Here is a 14,697-nt window from a genome sequence, read left to right on the forward strand (position 1 = left end):
GGGGTTATCTTAGAGATGGAGAGAGAGAGTCGGATAGAGGAAGGGGGAGGAGAGAAGTGTGGGCTCGATCCCCAGCGTGGATGTGCCCTGACAGGGAATCAAACTGTGACCTCCTGATTCATAGGTCGGCCCTCAACCACTGAGCCACACCGGCTGGGCACCCCCTGTTGACTCCTCCTTCGCTTCCTCCTCTCCATCTCTGCCATGGGCAGCACCATCCTGGACGCATCCTGGTCCTGCCACAAGGCGGGGACAGAGCTCTTGGCCCAGGTCCACCGCAGGCAGCCGGACCCACTGGGAAAACAGGGGTGCCCTCGCCGGGGTGCTGGACCCATTTGGGAGGCAGCAGAGTGTGGCTGGTGGCCCCGGGTTGGGAGGGGGGCTCAGGGGGTGTGTAGGCTTGTGACTCCTTGGCTCTGGGACACCCCACAGAGGGGCTGTGGTCCCTTTTCTCTAACCCCCTTCTAGCTCTGGGGTGGAGGGGTGGGGGAGTGGGGATGCGGAGCCGCCACAGCTGGCTGCAGTCTCCAGCTGTCACGGAGGATTAAAAGTAGCCTCACTGCCGTGAACAGAACCTGTTTGGGTTCTCTCCCCGATTTTGAGCACGTGGATTCCTTTTCTCCCACGTTAGGGAAAGGCTCCTTGACACCATCCGGATTACCCCGTCATGCTTACTCAAGGCCTCCTGGCGCCCGGCCGCAGGGGGCACGGGGCCTTTGCTAACCCTCCGAGAGGGTGAGAGGGCGAGAGAAGCATCAAGACGCCCCTCTCTCCTCTGGGCTGGGCTGTCAGAGGAGGGGCTGGAGGCCTTGCCCTGTGGCCCACAGGCTGAGCGGGCCCTGCTGCTGTGGCCTGGCCCCGGAGACAGGATTCAGCAGGAAGAGGGAGCTGAGTGCCTCCTGTGTGCCAGGCAGTGGCTGCTCTCAAGCAGGCCCCGGAGACAGGCCCTGCAGGGAGGCGCTCTGCCTCTAGCCCCCGGGTGCCCGGATCAGGGCGCTCCTCTAGGCAGGGCCCCCTCTAAAAAGTGAGGGGCGAGTTCAGGCTCAGCTCAGGCCTGTGTGGCCGGTGCTGGCTGCCTGCGGTCACGCGAGAAGCACTGGAGGCCACACTGGGCTCTTGACAGACAGAGGCTGTGATGGATGAGTGGCGTCGGCCATGCCTGTGGCGGGACGGTGGCCGCGCCAGTGCCACTCATCTGTCACCTCCAGGACTCATTTAAACTCTGATGTCTTATTGCATCCTAGGGATGTCCATCCTATGATCAAAGCACCCATGGCATTCTTCTGATCGTGGCTTCTTATCGAGTCCTTCGGACACCGTTTTCTACCACGTGGTCATGGTGAGAAATGTATCCGTGGATACCGAGCTGTCCCCTTGGGCAAGCCACGCGCTGTCCCCTCAGGCTCCAGGCACCCATGCCTTCCCCAGCGGCCAGGTTTGGCAGCTGCTGATGGCTCACAGCCGAGTCCCCTTCCAGGCTTTGTACTCGGAGGGAGGGAGTGACCTTGTCCTGGATCACACCCCCCTTGGTGGGGTCCACCTGTATGGGTGATTGGTCCAGGGATACAACTTGGGACAACGTTGAAAGGCCGTCCCAGCTCGGTAGCCATTAGTAGGAGCTTCCAATTGCATCTGAGCTCAACTTTCCCTCTGCCCAGGCCTGCACCTGCTCGTTATTACATAAGCGGTTCCAGAGGGCCCCAGAACCCGCCGGAAAGCACGTATCCAACTCAGAGTCGGGGCCGAGTGAACCCAGCCTACGGAGTGTGTGAGTCCAGAGCTGACCCATGCACATCAGTGACCTGGGCCCCCCAGTTCCCGCCCTTCTCATCACAGGCCTTTGAGAGAAGCCGATTGGCCTGATGCACAGCCCATCAAGACGAGAGGCGGTGATTACCAGGAAGGGGTCAGGGCGGCTGACCAGCAGGTGCCCCAGCTCCTTCTCATCCAAGTCACAGCCTTCCAGCCACTCCGTCAGCGGATGCGATCTTCTGTGGTGCCTCCCAGCTCCAGGTCCCGGTGGTGACAGGGCCGTGGGGAGCTGGGTGCTGTCGTGGGGGGCCGGGACCCAGCTCTCACTGCAGTGCCATGACTGACGTGTGAGCAGAGGTGATCTCGTCCTCTCTCTGTGAAAACGGAAAAATGAAGGGGCCGGAGTGGCTGGTGGTTGGAGAACTTCTCCCGTCCCCCACCCAACTACCTTTTAAAAAATATACTTTTTATTGATGAGTGGGAGATGGAGAGGGAGAGAGAGATAGAAATATCAATGACGAGAAAGAATCATTGATCGGCTGCCTCCTACTGGGGATTGAGCTTGAAACCCAGTGCCCTGTCAGGGAATCAAACCATGACCGCCTGGTTCATAGGTCGATGCTCAACTGCTGAGAGACGCCGGTCGGGCCCAACCACCTCTGAATCTCCCCTGGTCGTCCCAGGTCTGGTGCAGATCTCGGGGAGTCCCACGGCTCCACGAGATAGCAGGCCTGGAGCCGGGCCAAGCGGCACCCACCCCTGTCTGGCGCCTTCCAAGTCCCTCTGAGGCACAGCAGCCCCCAGGGGGCACTAAAGGCTGCTCCCTCGCCCTGTCCTCGCCCTGGCCTCCTGCTTTCAAACATCGGGGGGCCATCTCCCCTAAGACACCTAGGGACCGGGGTGCTGGCAGGGAGATATATGGAGTGTGTGACCACTGGCAGGACCTGGGAACTCTCTCATCGGAACTGGGGCCCGATGTGCTACAGAGGGTTCTGGAGACCCTGTGGCTGCCCGAGGCTGGGGGTGGCATGGCCCAGGGGAAGGCAGAGCTGCGGGCTCAGGACAGAGATGGTTCAATATCTGACCAATGGTCCGCCTGTCCCTGTGCCCGGGTGACTGTCAGCCCTGGTTGTTGGTAAAAAGCGGGTGGGCCTCTAATTCCCACCCCCAGACACCTGTCCCAAGCCTGGGCCAGCCCCATGGTGGAAGCAGAGGAGGCGCCCGCTGCCTGAGTGGCCCACAACCCCCAGACCAGAATCCCAGCGGAGACTCCCTCTGGGGCTGGGCGGGTGCTGGCTGGTCCTGCTTTACCTTTTCACCCCGTGCCCTGCTGGCGACCCGGGTTTATGGGCTGCCTATCTCCTCCCACAGCTGCCGGGGCGCCCTTATCTCTGCACTGATTACTCCACAAGGTGCACGCACCCGCCCTGCTCCCACTGTTTTATGGGCCTTTTCCCCTCAGAGAAGAGGGGAGAAAGGCAGCCACAGGGGCTTGTTTCTGGGCTTTTACGCCACAGCTGCCTCCGGTTAGTCCCTCCCGATGCCCCAAAGGCTGGCGTGGGGTTGGCAGGGGGGCCACCTCTGGGCTGTCAGAGCTTCAGGGGGTTTGAGAGGGAACATCCCAGAACCGGCCTTTCCATGAGGGGAGAGGAGGCAGATGGCCATCCCAGAGCCAAACAAAGCCCCCCCATCTTCCCGGTCTGCCTGCCAGGCGCTGGGACGGGCCCTGGGACCCGCCGGGGCCAGCCAGACCCAGAGCTGCACAGAGCCTGCCACTTGTCACCACGCCCCAGCATCCTCCATCAGCCAGACTCCAAAGGTGCCACCTGTCATCTCCCGATACCTCAACAGCCCAAGCAGGGGGTGGGCCAGGGAGGGCGGGGCAGGGAGAAACCAGGACGATCAGCCATGACTCACGGATAAGGAAACCGAGGCCAGGGGTGTCAGGGGACCTGCCCCCAGCCGAGCCGAGATGGGAAAACAAAGGCCTGTCTGTATCCAGGGCGAGACCTATGGGGTCTGAATGTCTTTCTCACTTTGTCTCTCCCCTCCCCTCCCCTCCCCTCCTCTCCCCTCTGCCCTCCCCTCCGCCTTCCCCTCCTTCTTTCTTTCTCTCTCTCTCTCTCTCTCTCTCTCTCTCTCTCTCTCTCTCTCTCACACACACACACACACACACACACACACACACACTGCTCTTTGGTCTTTCTCATGCTCCTTTGTCTCAGGTTTGCTTCTCTCTCCTCTCTGCTCTTTCCTCTGTTCTCCATCTATTTTGGCTGCTCTGTTCCACCTCCTCCTTTCTCCACCCTTCCCTCCCTCCTTTCTCCTCCTGCATTTGTCTGCTTCCCGGGCCTCCCATGCTGCCCACCTTTCTCCCTGCCTCTCAGTGTGGACATCGTGTTTCTCCTCCCCCACCCCCCCTGCAAAGTCACCACCTGCTCAGCACAGGGCCCTGCGCACCCAACTTCACATCTGTCTGCGCAGCCCGCTGCCAGGTGACAAGGAGGCACAAATCGTGTTCCCTGGATCGACTGGGGCCTGGCCTCGGGGCCAGTGCTCTCCCTCAACTTCCTCAGTCATCCTATTAACCCTACACTTGACAGTGGCCCAGGGTGCCTACGGGAACACTCCACTTTCATACCCATTATCTTATCTGATCTCAAAACTGCGCAGTGAGTCAGGCTTGGTGGTTCTATTGGAGAGGAAAGTACAGGACTAGCAGCTCTCAACCGCCTCCTCCGTGACAATATCTACACACTCACCACCGCCTCCAGGGCTCACACCAGCGCTTCTGCGGGCCCACGGGGCACCGTTGTGGAAATTAGGAAACAGTGCCCATTCTTTGATCCCCGTTCCTGCCACCTGCTAGAAAACAGATAAATGCACAAACTGAAAATAGTAAATACACAAATCTGTGACGCGGCCAACGTGAGCGGTGCCCTCTGGTTATGCAGCACGCACCCTGCACCGATGTACAAGGTGCGTCTAAATGACACACCTGCAAGGGGCGAATGGTTGCTTGAATTTTGCACCGGAGGATATGAATTCTGCTGCCACGGTCATAGGACAGCAGCCTGCCGTTTCAGGCCCTCAAGCCTCTTGGTCCTCCGGCGGGTCTTTCTGGTTCCTGGATGCCAGTCTGTTTGGGACTCACGAGTCGTCTCCGATTCCTACTCCTCACGTGTTCAGCTCAGCTGGTTCCCCTGGAGCCACGCAGAGGGCACCCACTCGGGGTCAGGAGGCCTGGCTCAGATCTAAGGTCTGCCACTTACTAGCTGTGCAACCCCAGGCTAGTTGCTTTCAGTTCTGCAAGCCTCAGCTTTCATGTCTGTAAAATGGGAATGATCATGTGGACCTCCCCCCTACAGGGCTGTCTGAGGATGAGTGAGGTACAGAAAGTGAAAGTGATGGCATATGGTAGGCGTTAAATAGAGGTTTGATGAATGAGTAACCCACAGTGGGTGATATGTCTTCACAGGAGGAAGTGGACTTAAGAGATCAAGTCGGGCTCCAAGTCTCCCGGGTGAATGGCTGGGTCAGAGCTTGGTGGGCAGAGCCTTCAGAGCCAGCGAGGTGTTCCTGTCTCTCAGCCTGCCAGGGACAACTGTCCTGAGCCGCACTTTCTGCTCTGGTGATAGCCTTTGCATTTGTGTTTCAAGGACCCAGAACTTTCTGGAAGAGAGGCTTTAGGAGGTGCTACTGGCTCCTTTAACCCCCAGGAGCTCCTGACAGGGAAGCCCTCCCTAGGACAGGTAGTCTTGCTTTATGCCACAGGAGTTTCCATAGAAGCTCAGGAGTCAATGGTGAAAGAAATAGACTTACAAGTTCAGCAAGCGAAGAGAACCCCAAATTAGAGGAATCCAAAGATGACCACACCAAGACACATCATAATTAAAATGCCAAGGGCAAAAGACAAAGAGAGAATCTTAAAAGCAGCAAGAGAAAAACAGTTACCTACAAGGGAGTACCCATATGACGGTCAGCCGATTTCTCAACAGAAACCATGCAGTCCAGAAGAGAGTGGCCAATTAAGATTTTGCAGGTCAGCTTCTATTTTAGGAGCTCGAACTCAGATCCTGCCGATGGGGGTGCTGCTGATAAACTCTCGGGCCCCCGTGTGCTAGATGCTTTCTTTGCTTCAATTGCTAGAAAGTTCAGAGCGAAATTTGTGACCCTTTGGGGCAAGTGGCTGGGACTTTGAGCACCTCAGGTCGAAACCCTTCTTCCTGTGACCCCTCTGCTAGTTTGCTATCCACTTCACCCGTCATTAGGCACTTGGTCTTGTCTCGCGTAGATCTCTGTACACTGTGGATCTTCTGGGGAACAAGGCAGGGCAGAGATAAATAAGTTTAGTTTCAGCGGGTCAGGTTAGTTGAAAGCAAAGTCCACCCATGTGTGGCTTCCCACTGGTTCCCATTCCCGGGTTCCCTCGTACCCTCGACTGAAAGATGCAGTGAATTCACAGATGAGCACATGGGAACCTTGAACCAGACCACAGGTTTGCAAACTGTGATCATGGAGGCTCAGGCTCCCAGGCCCCACTGTGGTGCCGCAGTGGCCAGAGCTCGAGGCTCTTGGCTCCCAGCTTCCACCAGAACCTCCATTTCCTGTTTACTTATCTGGTTTCTGCATGAGCTTGAAGCAGGGTTTCCCAGTTAAGGACAGTCTGCGAAACCACAGAAGTAGGTAGACTACAGCGGTCTTTCAAGCCCTAAACATGTTTGGTCACTTCCCTTTTGAGCTATTCTTTGGGAAAGCATGGCCTTCAGTCACTGTCACCCCTCTCCCTGCTCAGCACCCTGTAGCCTCAAGGACCCTGGGATCCTCTGGTTCAGGGTGAAGCCAGCCCGACTCCTCAGGTGCAAAACCAGAGAGGCCTGCCCCCTGCAGGGGCATTTGCCCAGCACTTTAGGGAGTGAGCGCCCCTTAAGCTGGCGCCCAGGCTCCCTGCGTGCCTTAGCTTAGCTCCAGCTTCTGCTTAAGTTACCTTTCCCCCGCCTGTATTTTACTCTCTTGGGTCTTTCAAATATGCTCAAAGCCCACCCATGTTCTGGAAAAACCGCCACCGCCTTCTGGCCGTCGTGCTTGCGCTTCAGGGTCCAATCAAGCGGTAACTTCCTAATTATGCTGGGTTGTCTGTGGCCAGCTCAGCACCACGGCCACCCCTCTCCCTGCAGGGAGGCTGGGAGCGGCCACTTCCTCTCACCCCCTTACAGCCTCTCGTTGGCCAACGAGAGTGCTCGCGGGAGATCTGGCCCATGGAAGAGAGGAAGAGCCTTTGTTCACAGAGGTTCCCAGCCAGATGCGAGGCGGAAGCAGCTTCCAGGTGAGTTTTTGAGAGGCACCTGCATCAGGCTGCAGGCTGACGTGGCCCATGGGCGCTTCCCAGTGGTCTCTGCTGCGTGAGCTCCTGAAAACTGCTCATCAGGGATGGCTTCCCTGCCCCTCACTCTCCTGCCTCCACCCGTTGTGTGAGCCTCAGATTTCTCATATTAAATCACTTTATACTTGGAACACATAGAGTGGCTTCTGTTTTCATGACAGATTCCTTACCGATATTGTGTGATAGGATTAATGCCTATCTTCCCACCACACCATCAGCGCTCCTTGTGGTCAGGGTCACCATCTTTGTCATGTGCGGCTGCATCCCCAGATATTAGTCTAAACGGAAATAGAATCCATATGGTCCCATTCAGCAGATTGGAAGACTGAGCCCCAGGGTAGTTCACAGGAGAGTGGCAGAGCTACCATCAACCTCTTGGGAGTGCATTCTTTCTTTGGCAGGAAGGCACTAGAAAAGGAAGAGAGGAATGGCTTAAAATCCAGACAGCTTTTGAGTCACTATTTCCGGTGTTAACCCCCGAATCAAGATGCTAGTCACACTGAAAGCAAACCACAGGCCTCTCACCAATACGGCTGCGTTATTATCACCACTTTCCAGTTGACAAAATTATTTCTTATCTTTGTGTTTTACAGGTATAGCAATAAAAATCATTGTCAAGGGTATTATTACAATTCTTAGCTACTAATGGAATTATGATGCTTGATGGAGTATTGGCAACAAAATGTACTCCTCACAACCTGTAGGAACTTTTTATCTACTACCTCTGGGCTTCAGTGTCACCGTAGCAATAAAATTCATATTCACCCGGATTATCACCATTTTCAACAACTAATGGAATTATTGTTTTTGTTTGTGGTTTTAAGCCTGAGAATAAAATGTAATCCCATCAGCAGTAGTGAAATTTTTAGTGTCCTTAAACAACCATGAATGATCAATACAGTAACGTAATTAGTTCCTTTAAACCAGTCCTCGTCACCCCTCCTCAGCCACGGGGCCTTTCTGTTTCTCTCCTTCTGGGATCCTCATTTGTTAAGGGAGCCTTCGGGGCATTCATTCATCGCACAAGCTTTCAGTGAGTGCCAGGGGTGTGGACGTCAAGGACAAGGGTGACAGCCTGGCATAGTAGTTAAGGCATCTGGCTTTGGGGCCATCTGAACCTGACTTTGAATCTCAGTTCTGGTGGGTGGTCGTGGGTAAGTTTCCTTATTGCTTGAAGTTTCTGTTTCTTTATTCTGGAGAGAGAGAGAGAGAGAGAGAGAGAGAGAGAGAGAGAGAGAGAGAGAAACCATTCCCCACCAAGTCAAAGTAGGGGTGAGGACCAATGGTGAGTATCTTTGCAACGTGCTTGGGAAAATGCCTGTCACAGAATAGATGCTCAAGGAATGGTGGTAGTGGCTGTGTGTGTGGTTGTTGATGTCACAACCCAGGCCTGGTTCTCAAAGGATTTGCATTCTAATCCAGCAGACACTCTACAAGCGTGGCCTGTGCTATGCCGGGTGCCTCTGGAGAGCATCGAACCTCGCTGGGATTCATGGGTGGCTTCTTGCTGCAGGTGACCCCGAGGCTGAGTCACAAAGCGTGGACGGCACTGACATCTGGGAAAAAGGGGTAGAGGGCTTTCCAGGCGGCGAGAACAGCCAGCACAAACCAAGAGAGCCCCAGGGTGGGCCCACAGCGCCGGGCTGCCCCCCAGATGAGTGCCCCCCACAGGCAGCTCTGTGACTTTGAGCAACTCTCCCAAACCTCTTCCCTCTCAACGTGTGAAAATCCATGAATAATAATACACGGAGCTTGGAGAGCCTGCAGGCTGCCTTTGGATGAAAGAAAGTATTACCATATTAACTAATTACACGAATTAAAATAAATTAATTAAATAAGTGGCTTAATGAGATTAGTGCATTTCTTGTTTAATTATGCATAATGGATCCTGCACTTATGGCAGATGACAAGGGTGTCAGCGAGCAGTGGAATGTAAAACCACAGAGGAGTGAGGCAGGTAGCTAGGACGGGCACGCCACCAGGCCCCTGGCGTTGTCCCGCAAAACCCAGGCTCTTTTGTCTCCCCCCTCAGGAGATGTCTCAGACTCCCGTCCCCCACCTGTGAAAAGGGGGCAGGCAGCCTCACCTCTGTGGGCGTCAGTGATGCCGAAATGAGGCAACGGTCCATCGAAGTCTGAGATCGGCTCTAGACCGTCACTGTGTTCGGGCCTCCAGGAGCCAGCCCAGCAATGTCAGGGTGTCTGCAGGCCTCCTCATGGGGGCAGCGAGTGCCAGGGGGCAGGTGAGTGCCCCGTGGTGGCTCATTCTTCCTCGTCCGTCTTTATATTTCACTGGTGAAACCTCTCAGGCCTCTGCTTTTTTTTTTTTTTTTTTTTTTAAATCCTCACCTGAGGATATTTTTCCATTGATTTTTTCTTTTTACATTAAAAGAAAATGATTTCAGAGAGGAAGGGAGAGGGAGAGAGAGACAGAAACATCAATGATGAGAGAGAATCATTGATTGGCTGCCTCCTGCACGCCCCCCACTGAGGATTGAGCCCGCAACCCGGGCATGTGCCCTTGACTTGAATCAAAACCCAGAACCTTCTATTCGCAGGCCAAAGCTCTATTCACTGAGCCAAGCTGGCCAGGGCTCCATTGATTTTTAGAGAGAGTGGAAGAGAGAGGGAAAGACAGAGAGAAATATCAATGTGAGAGAAACACATCAATTGGTTGCCTCCTGCACACACCCTGACCAGGGCCTGTGCGGGAGAGAAGCCTGCAACGGAGGTACGTGCCCTTGACCAGAACTGAACCTGGGACCCTTTGGTCCACAGGCCGACACTCTACCCATTGAGCGCCTGGCTAGAGCCAGGCCTCTGCTTTTCAGCTGGGTCTCACAGCTCCCTCACTGTGCAAATTGCCTCCACCCAGAGCAGCACCCTGACCTCCCTGCTGGGCGGAGCCTGCAACCCGGGTACATGCCCTGACTGGGAATCAAACCGTGACCTCCTGGTTCATAGGTCAACGTTTAACCACTGAGCCATGCAGGCCAGGTTCTGCCTTGAGTGGACATCTGGCTGATCGCGGCTTGCCATTGGCTGTTGGCAGGGTTTCTCAAGCCACTAAGAAAAGCCAGCTCACTGCACAATCTTCATCATGACTATCACTCCATGCTGGTCAAGTCCATAGCTCAGAGATGCTCTGTCCATCCGTCCCTCGTCCTGGCCACCCACAGGGGCAGTCCCAGGAGCTGTGAGCTGCTGATTCCAGGGGTTAGGGATCGTTCCCCAATGTCGCCCTCGGCTGCTTTCTATGGCCACTCCAGGGCCCCCTTGTCTTCTCCTGGTTCCCCCGAAGGTGTATGTGTGGGCAGTTCATTTGGAATGTGGTCCAGGAAGGAGAGTGAGGACCCAGGGACATAAACCCAGGAAAGAAGGGAAGCCAACGCCAGGAGCTGTCCTCATTTTGATAAAAAGGACGAGGCAATCATTCCCAACGTACCTTCTAGAAGCCTCTGGGTGAGGTTCCAGAACCATCGCCCACGGAAAGAATGGGAGAATTTGAAAGTTACAGCTCCTGCCCCCGGTTGACCAAGAACCGTGCGATGGGATGTTAGCTGCTGGGAGCCGGTCCATCCTTGCTGTTTCAAGGGACCTGGCATATATAGCATACGGTTCTTAATATGTTTGCTCCCCTTAGCGCTGTGTGTTTTAACCAAGGTCACCTCTCCGAGAAAGGTTGTTTCCCCAGGTAGGAATTTTTCCCTGAAGTCAGGGAGGGGATGCCTCTCCTAGAAAGGTTGTTTCCCCAGGTAGGAATTTTTCCCTGAAGTCAGGGAGGGGATGAAACTCCTTAACTAAGTGCCAGGCGGGTAGTTAATCACTACAAACAATCATGCTTAAGCTACATAATCTTTACTCCCTGGAATGGAGATAAGAAACGCCCTAACCTTTGTAATAGAGATTGATAGGATTGAATCAACTGGTATAAATACAGATGCAACAAGACAGAAAGAGACAGAACTTAGGAGACAGGGCTTGGAAGACAGGACCAAGAGAGACAGAGCCTAGGCACAGAACCTACACAGAACGTTCTCTAGGGACAGAAGAACTTCTCTGGCGAGAGCATGCCGGAGGATCCTGGACAGGGACTGGCCTCGGAGCCTGGAGGCGGAGCCTGGTGAGAGAGCATGGCAGGGGATCCTGGACTGAACCTGACTGCGGAGATTGGCAGGAGAGCCTGACTAGAACCTGGTGACCGAACCTGGCTGGAGATCTCAGGCAGAACCTGGCTGGAGAACCTAGCAAGAGAACATGGACACAAAACCTGGCTGGAGATCCTAAGCAGAACCTCTCTGGAGATCCAGACCAGAACTTGGCTGGAGATCCTGGCTGGAGATCCTGGCTAGGCTGCTGATCAACTGAACGCTGTCTCCGTGTCATTCCTTATTCGCCGACTCCGTCCACACCTTTGGGGACCCCTGGACCTGCTGGGGTTCGACCCCGGCAGTTAGCTGCCCATACTTAGAGCTCATACGTTAGTGAGGGCTCAGTGGGCGTCCCCCACGCACCCGGGGCAGGAAGTGAGCACTGCCCGCCTGGTGGGGCCCGAGGTGAGGCGGCGGCAGGCTGCGCACTCTGGGGACTGGTGGAGGCTGCGAGCCTCTGCTCCCCGCAGCAGTGGCTGCAGTGGGAGACGAGGCTGAGAAGGCCGGGGATGGTGCTCAAAAGTAGCCAACATGCGATTGGCAAAGCGCCCAGTGCAAAGTGAGAGCACAAGGGAAAAGGCAGCTAGGATCTCTGCGGCCCCGGGAACGCGCATGCACTAAATAATAGATGAGTGAAAGCAGAGAACAGGTACCTGGCCTTTGGTAAGGGGGCCTCATGCATATTTCAGTGGCTCAGCTCACATGCTCATAGAACGTGACCTCCGGGTCTCTGCGCACATCCCACCAAGGTGTCTGTGCCGGACCGACAGGACTTTCAACTGTCGTGGCCGAGAGAGGTTTTAACCTGCGGCCCCTGCGGACTTCACAGCGGCGGGACCGCAAGGAGGAGGGCGGAGCCCAGAGGGGCAGGCCTGGGAAACTCCGGTGGCCTGCGCTTGGAGCTTCCACATCCCGGGGTTGCACCCAGATTCTATCACATTAAAACGCATGTGGGATGTCTGCCTCCGGGAAAAGCTCAAATAGACGTACTGTTCCCCATCCCTCCTCCTAAGCACAACCGAAAACCTGGGACAGTGCCTAGAAGACGAGCGTGAGGAGATTCTGGAGGGTGGAGGGAAGGCAGACTGGCTGGGGAGCTCCCTGGGGAATGAGGGGGCATCGGGGCATTCTCGGGGGAAGGAAGCCGAAGAGGACTTGTCACCACAGACCTACCCTGAAGGATGGACGGGGAAGAGCTCTATGCAGCGTTGAAGGAAGGTTGGGGAGTGGGAGGAAGTGGGCGTGGTTTAGAAGGGCAACCTGGGGGGTCCCTGTGGCTCGGACATGCTCGGGGTCCTGTGTCATCGTCGACATCCTGGTTGTACCTTTTGTGAACGTCGCACTAGGGTTTTTGTGAGACGCTATTACCGCTGGGGAAACCGGGATAAAGGGGATCCCGGGTTTCTCTTGCTATTTAGCAGAGTTTCACTCCCATTGGCTCAAAATAAAAATGTTTAATTGCAAATGGGTGACCCTGGGCAAGTCACTTCTCTCAGCCTTGGGTTTTCCCATCTGTGGCATGGAGGTAGCAACGAAGACCCTCAAATGTAAACGGGAAACACACAGGGTGCTGTCGTGGTAGGTAACTAAAGTAAAGCAAGACAGCGATCCAGGACAGCATCTGTGCGTGGGAACTGCTTGTTACGTGTTAGCAAGAATTCCCACCAAGTATAACAAGAACGGCGTTGCATGGGGCTGCCCCTTAGCCCTTAAACCAAGTTCTCACACTCAGACCTTACACAGCCCTGCAGGTTAGACACGCCCAGGAGGGCCGCTTACCACAGAAGAAGGAGGCTTCAACAAGTTGCCACGGTCACACGGCGAATAAGAGGTACCCGCGGGATTCGAACCCAGGCCTCCCTGTTCCTTCTGCCCAGATTTGAACCACGTGGCCCAGGTATTGGTTCTTCGTCCAGGAAGGAGTTGCTTTTGTTATGTGTGTCTGTCTTCTCTTGCTCAGAAAGGTCCATGGAGTTGGCCTTTGACACGACCAGACCATGCCCTGTGCCTCCACCTTGACCCACCAGCCGGCCAGAAACTTGAAGGTCAGGGTCAGTGGGGGCAACCTGAGAGAGGTCAGGGCAAGTGGGCAGGCTGGGATCCTGGAGCCTGTGACAAAGGACATAAACAAGAGCATGAGAAGTTGGCCAAAGCCAGAAAGGGGGGCTTCCCAGAGCGTGAGCCAGAAAGACAGGTCGGCGTTTAGATGCACATGTTGCCCCTTGGCGACACTGTGGCGTGGAGCAAGTGCCTGCCCTCTCTGAGCCCGTGCTGGCAGCTGGGGGGCGGTGAGGGGGTGCTCTGAAGACCAGATGAGGTCCCATCAGGAAGCACATGGCATCATTGCTGGTATGCAGTCGGTGCTTAATAAGTGCTCCCTCCTGCTCTCCCCACAGGTGGCTGATTCGAGAAGGGCAGTCCTCGTCACCAGGGTCAGAGTGCACAGTGACTCCGTGGCTTCAGAAGCCAGAGCCCTGAGGTGCTGGTGGTTTCTGGGATGGCGGGAAGCCTCCTTCAACAGCTGTGTGCAGGGTATGGGGTGTAGGGGACGGAGGGCTGAGCTGGACTGCCCAGAAAGACCCCTTTCCCTAGGTTTCTGGGAAGGGCGCTCAAGTCCAAGGTCTTTTTTCCTAAAGCAGGAAAAGAGGATTGCGTAACCACGACAATAATAATAAAAACAGCAGCCACAGGAGACACTTAGCATGAACAGCAGGCTGGTTATCAGCGGAGCCCTCGGCAGGCGTTAACTAATTAAAACCCCTCCAAGGTGAGCAGTTATTGATTTGCGAGGAAAGATGGGGGAAAAAAGCCTTGGGGAGGTACTTATGTCCAGCCAGCTTGGACGAGTCTGTCTAAGCCACAAGTTCCTTCATTTCTAACGGCTCCATTCCCAGGGCTGCGGCTCTGCCCCAGGGGGTCTTGAGAGGCTGAGCCCCCTCCCAGGCCGTGGGTCCTCCGCACCAGAACTGTGAGAAGGTGCTGGAAACAAACCACAGTGACAGTCACACTACTTCCTGTGAACGGAGCATGCACTATGTGCCAGGCAGTGAACTAAGTGTTTACTCACATTATTTCATTTCATTTTATTTTATTATTATTTTTTTAAAAAATATATTTCTTTATTGATTTCAGAGAGGAAGGGAGGAGAGAGAGATAGAAACATCAATGATGAGAGAGAATCATTAATCGAGCCCGCAACCCAGGTATGTGCCCTTGGCCGTGATCGAACCCGGGACCCCTTAGTCCGCAGGCTGACGCTCTATCCACTGAGCCAAGCCGGCCAGGGCGATTTCATTTAATTTTAACAAATGCCCACGAGGTAAAGAACATTATACCCGCTTTACAGGTTGAGAGCTGAGGCTGTGCAAGATGAAGCGGTTTTCCCGAAGTCCCGTACCTAGCAAAGGAAGAG

General features: G+C 55.0%; 1 protein-coding gene across 1 annotated transcript; it reads left to right on the forward strand.

Annotated features, from left to right (window-relative positions):
• The first annotated feature begins 3,909 nt into the window (after positions 1-3,909).
• On the forward strand, positions 3,910-8,943 carry LOC132225997 (uncharacterized). The gene is made up of 3 exons (XM_059680905.1): positions 3,910-5,078; positions 6,969-7,078; positions 8,558-8,943. Exons 1-3 carry the CDS (start codon positions 4,742-4,744, stop codon positions 8,816-8,818), a joined length of 708 nt encoding a protein of 235 aa, XP_059536888.1. The 5' UTR covers positions 3,910-4,741; the 3' UTR covers positions 8,819-8,943.
• Positions 8,944-14,697: the final 5,754 nt, after the last annotated feature.

Source organism: Myotis daubentonii, chromosome 2 (genome assembly GCF_963259705.1).
Source record: "Myotis daubentonii chromosome 2, mMyoDau2.1, whole genome shotgun sequence".
Classification (NCBI taxonomy): Eukaryota; Metazoa; Chordata; class Mammalia; order Chiroptera; family Vespertilionidae; genus Myotis; species Myotis daubentonii.

Coding starts and splice junctions, on each gene's coding strand:
- LOC132225997 (XM_059680905.1), top strand. CDS start 4,742: ATGACACACCTGCAAGGGGCGAATGGTTGCTTGAATTTTGCACCGGAG. Junction 5,079..6,968: donor CTGCAAGCCTCAGCTTTCAT/GTCTGTAAAATG, acceptor ACCCCCTTACAG/CCTCTCGTTGGCCAACGAGA. Junction 7,079..8,557: donor GAGGCGGAAGCAGCTTCCAG/GTGAGTTTTTGA, acceptor ATTCTAATCCAG/CAGACACTCTACAAGCGTGG.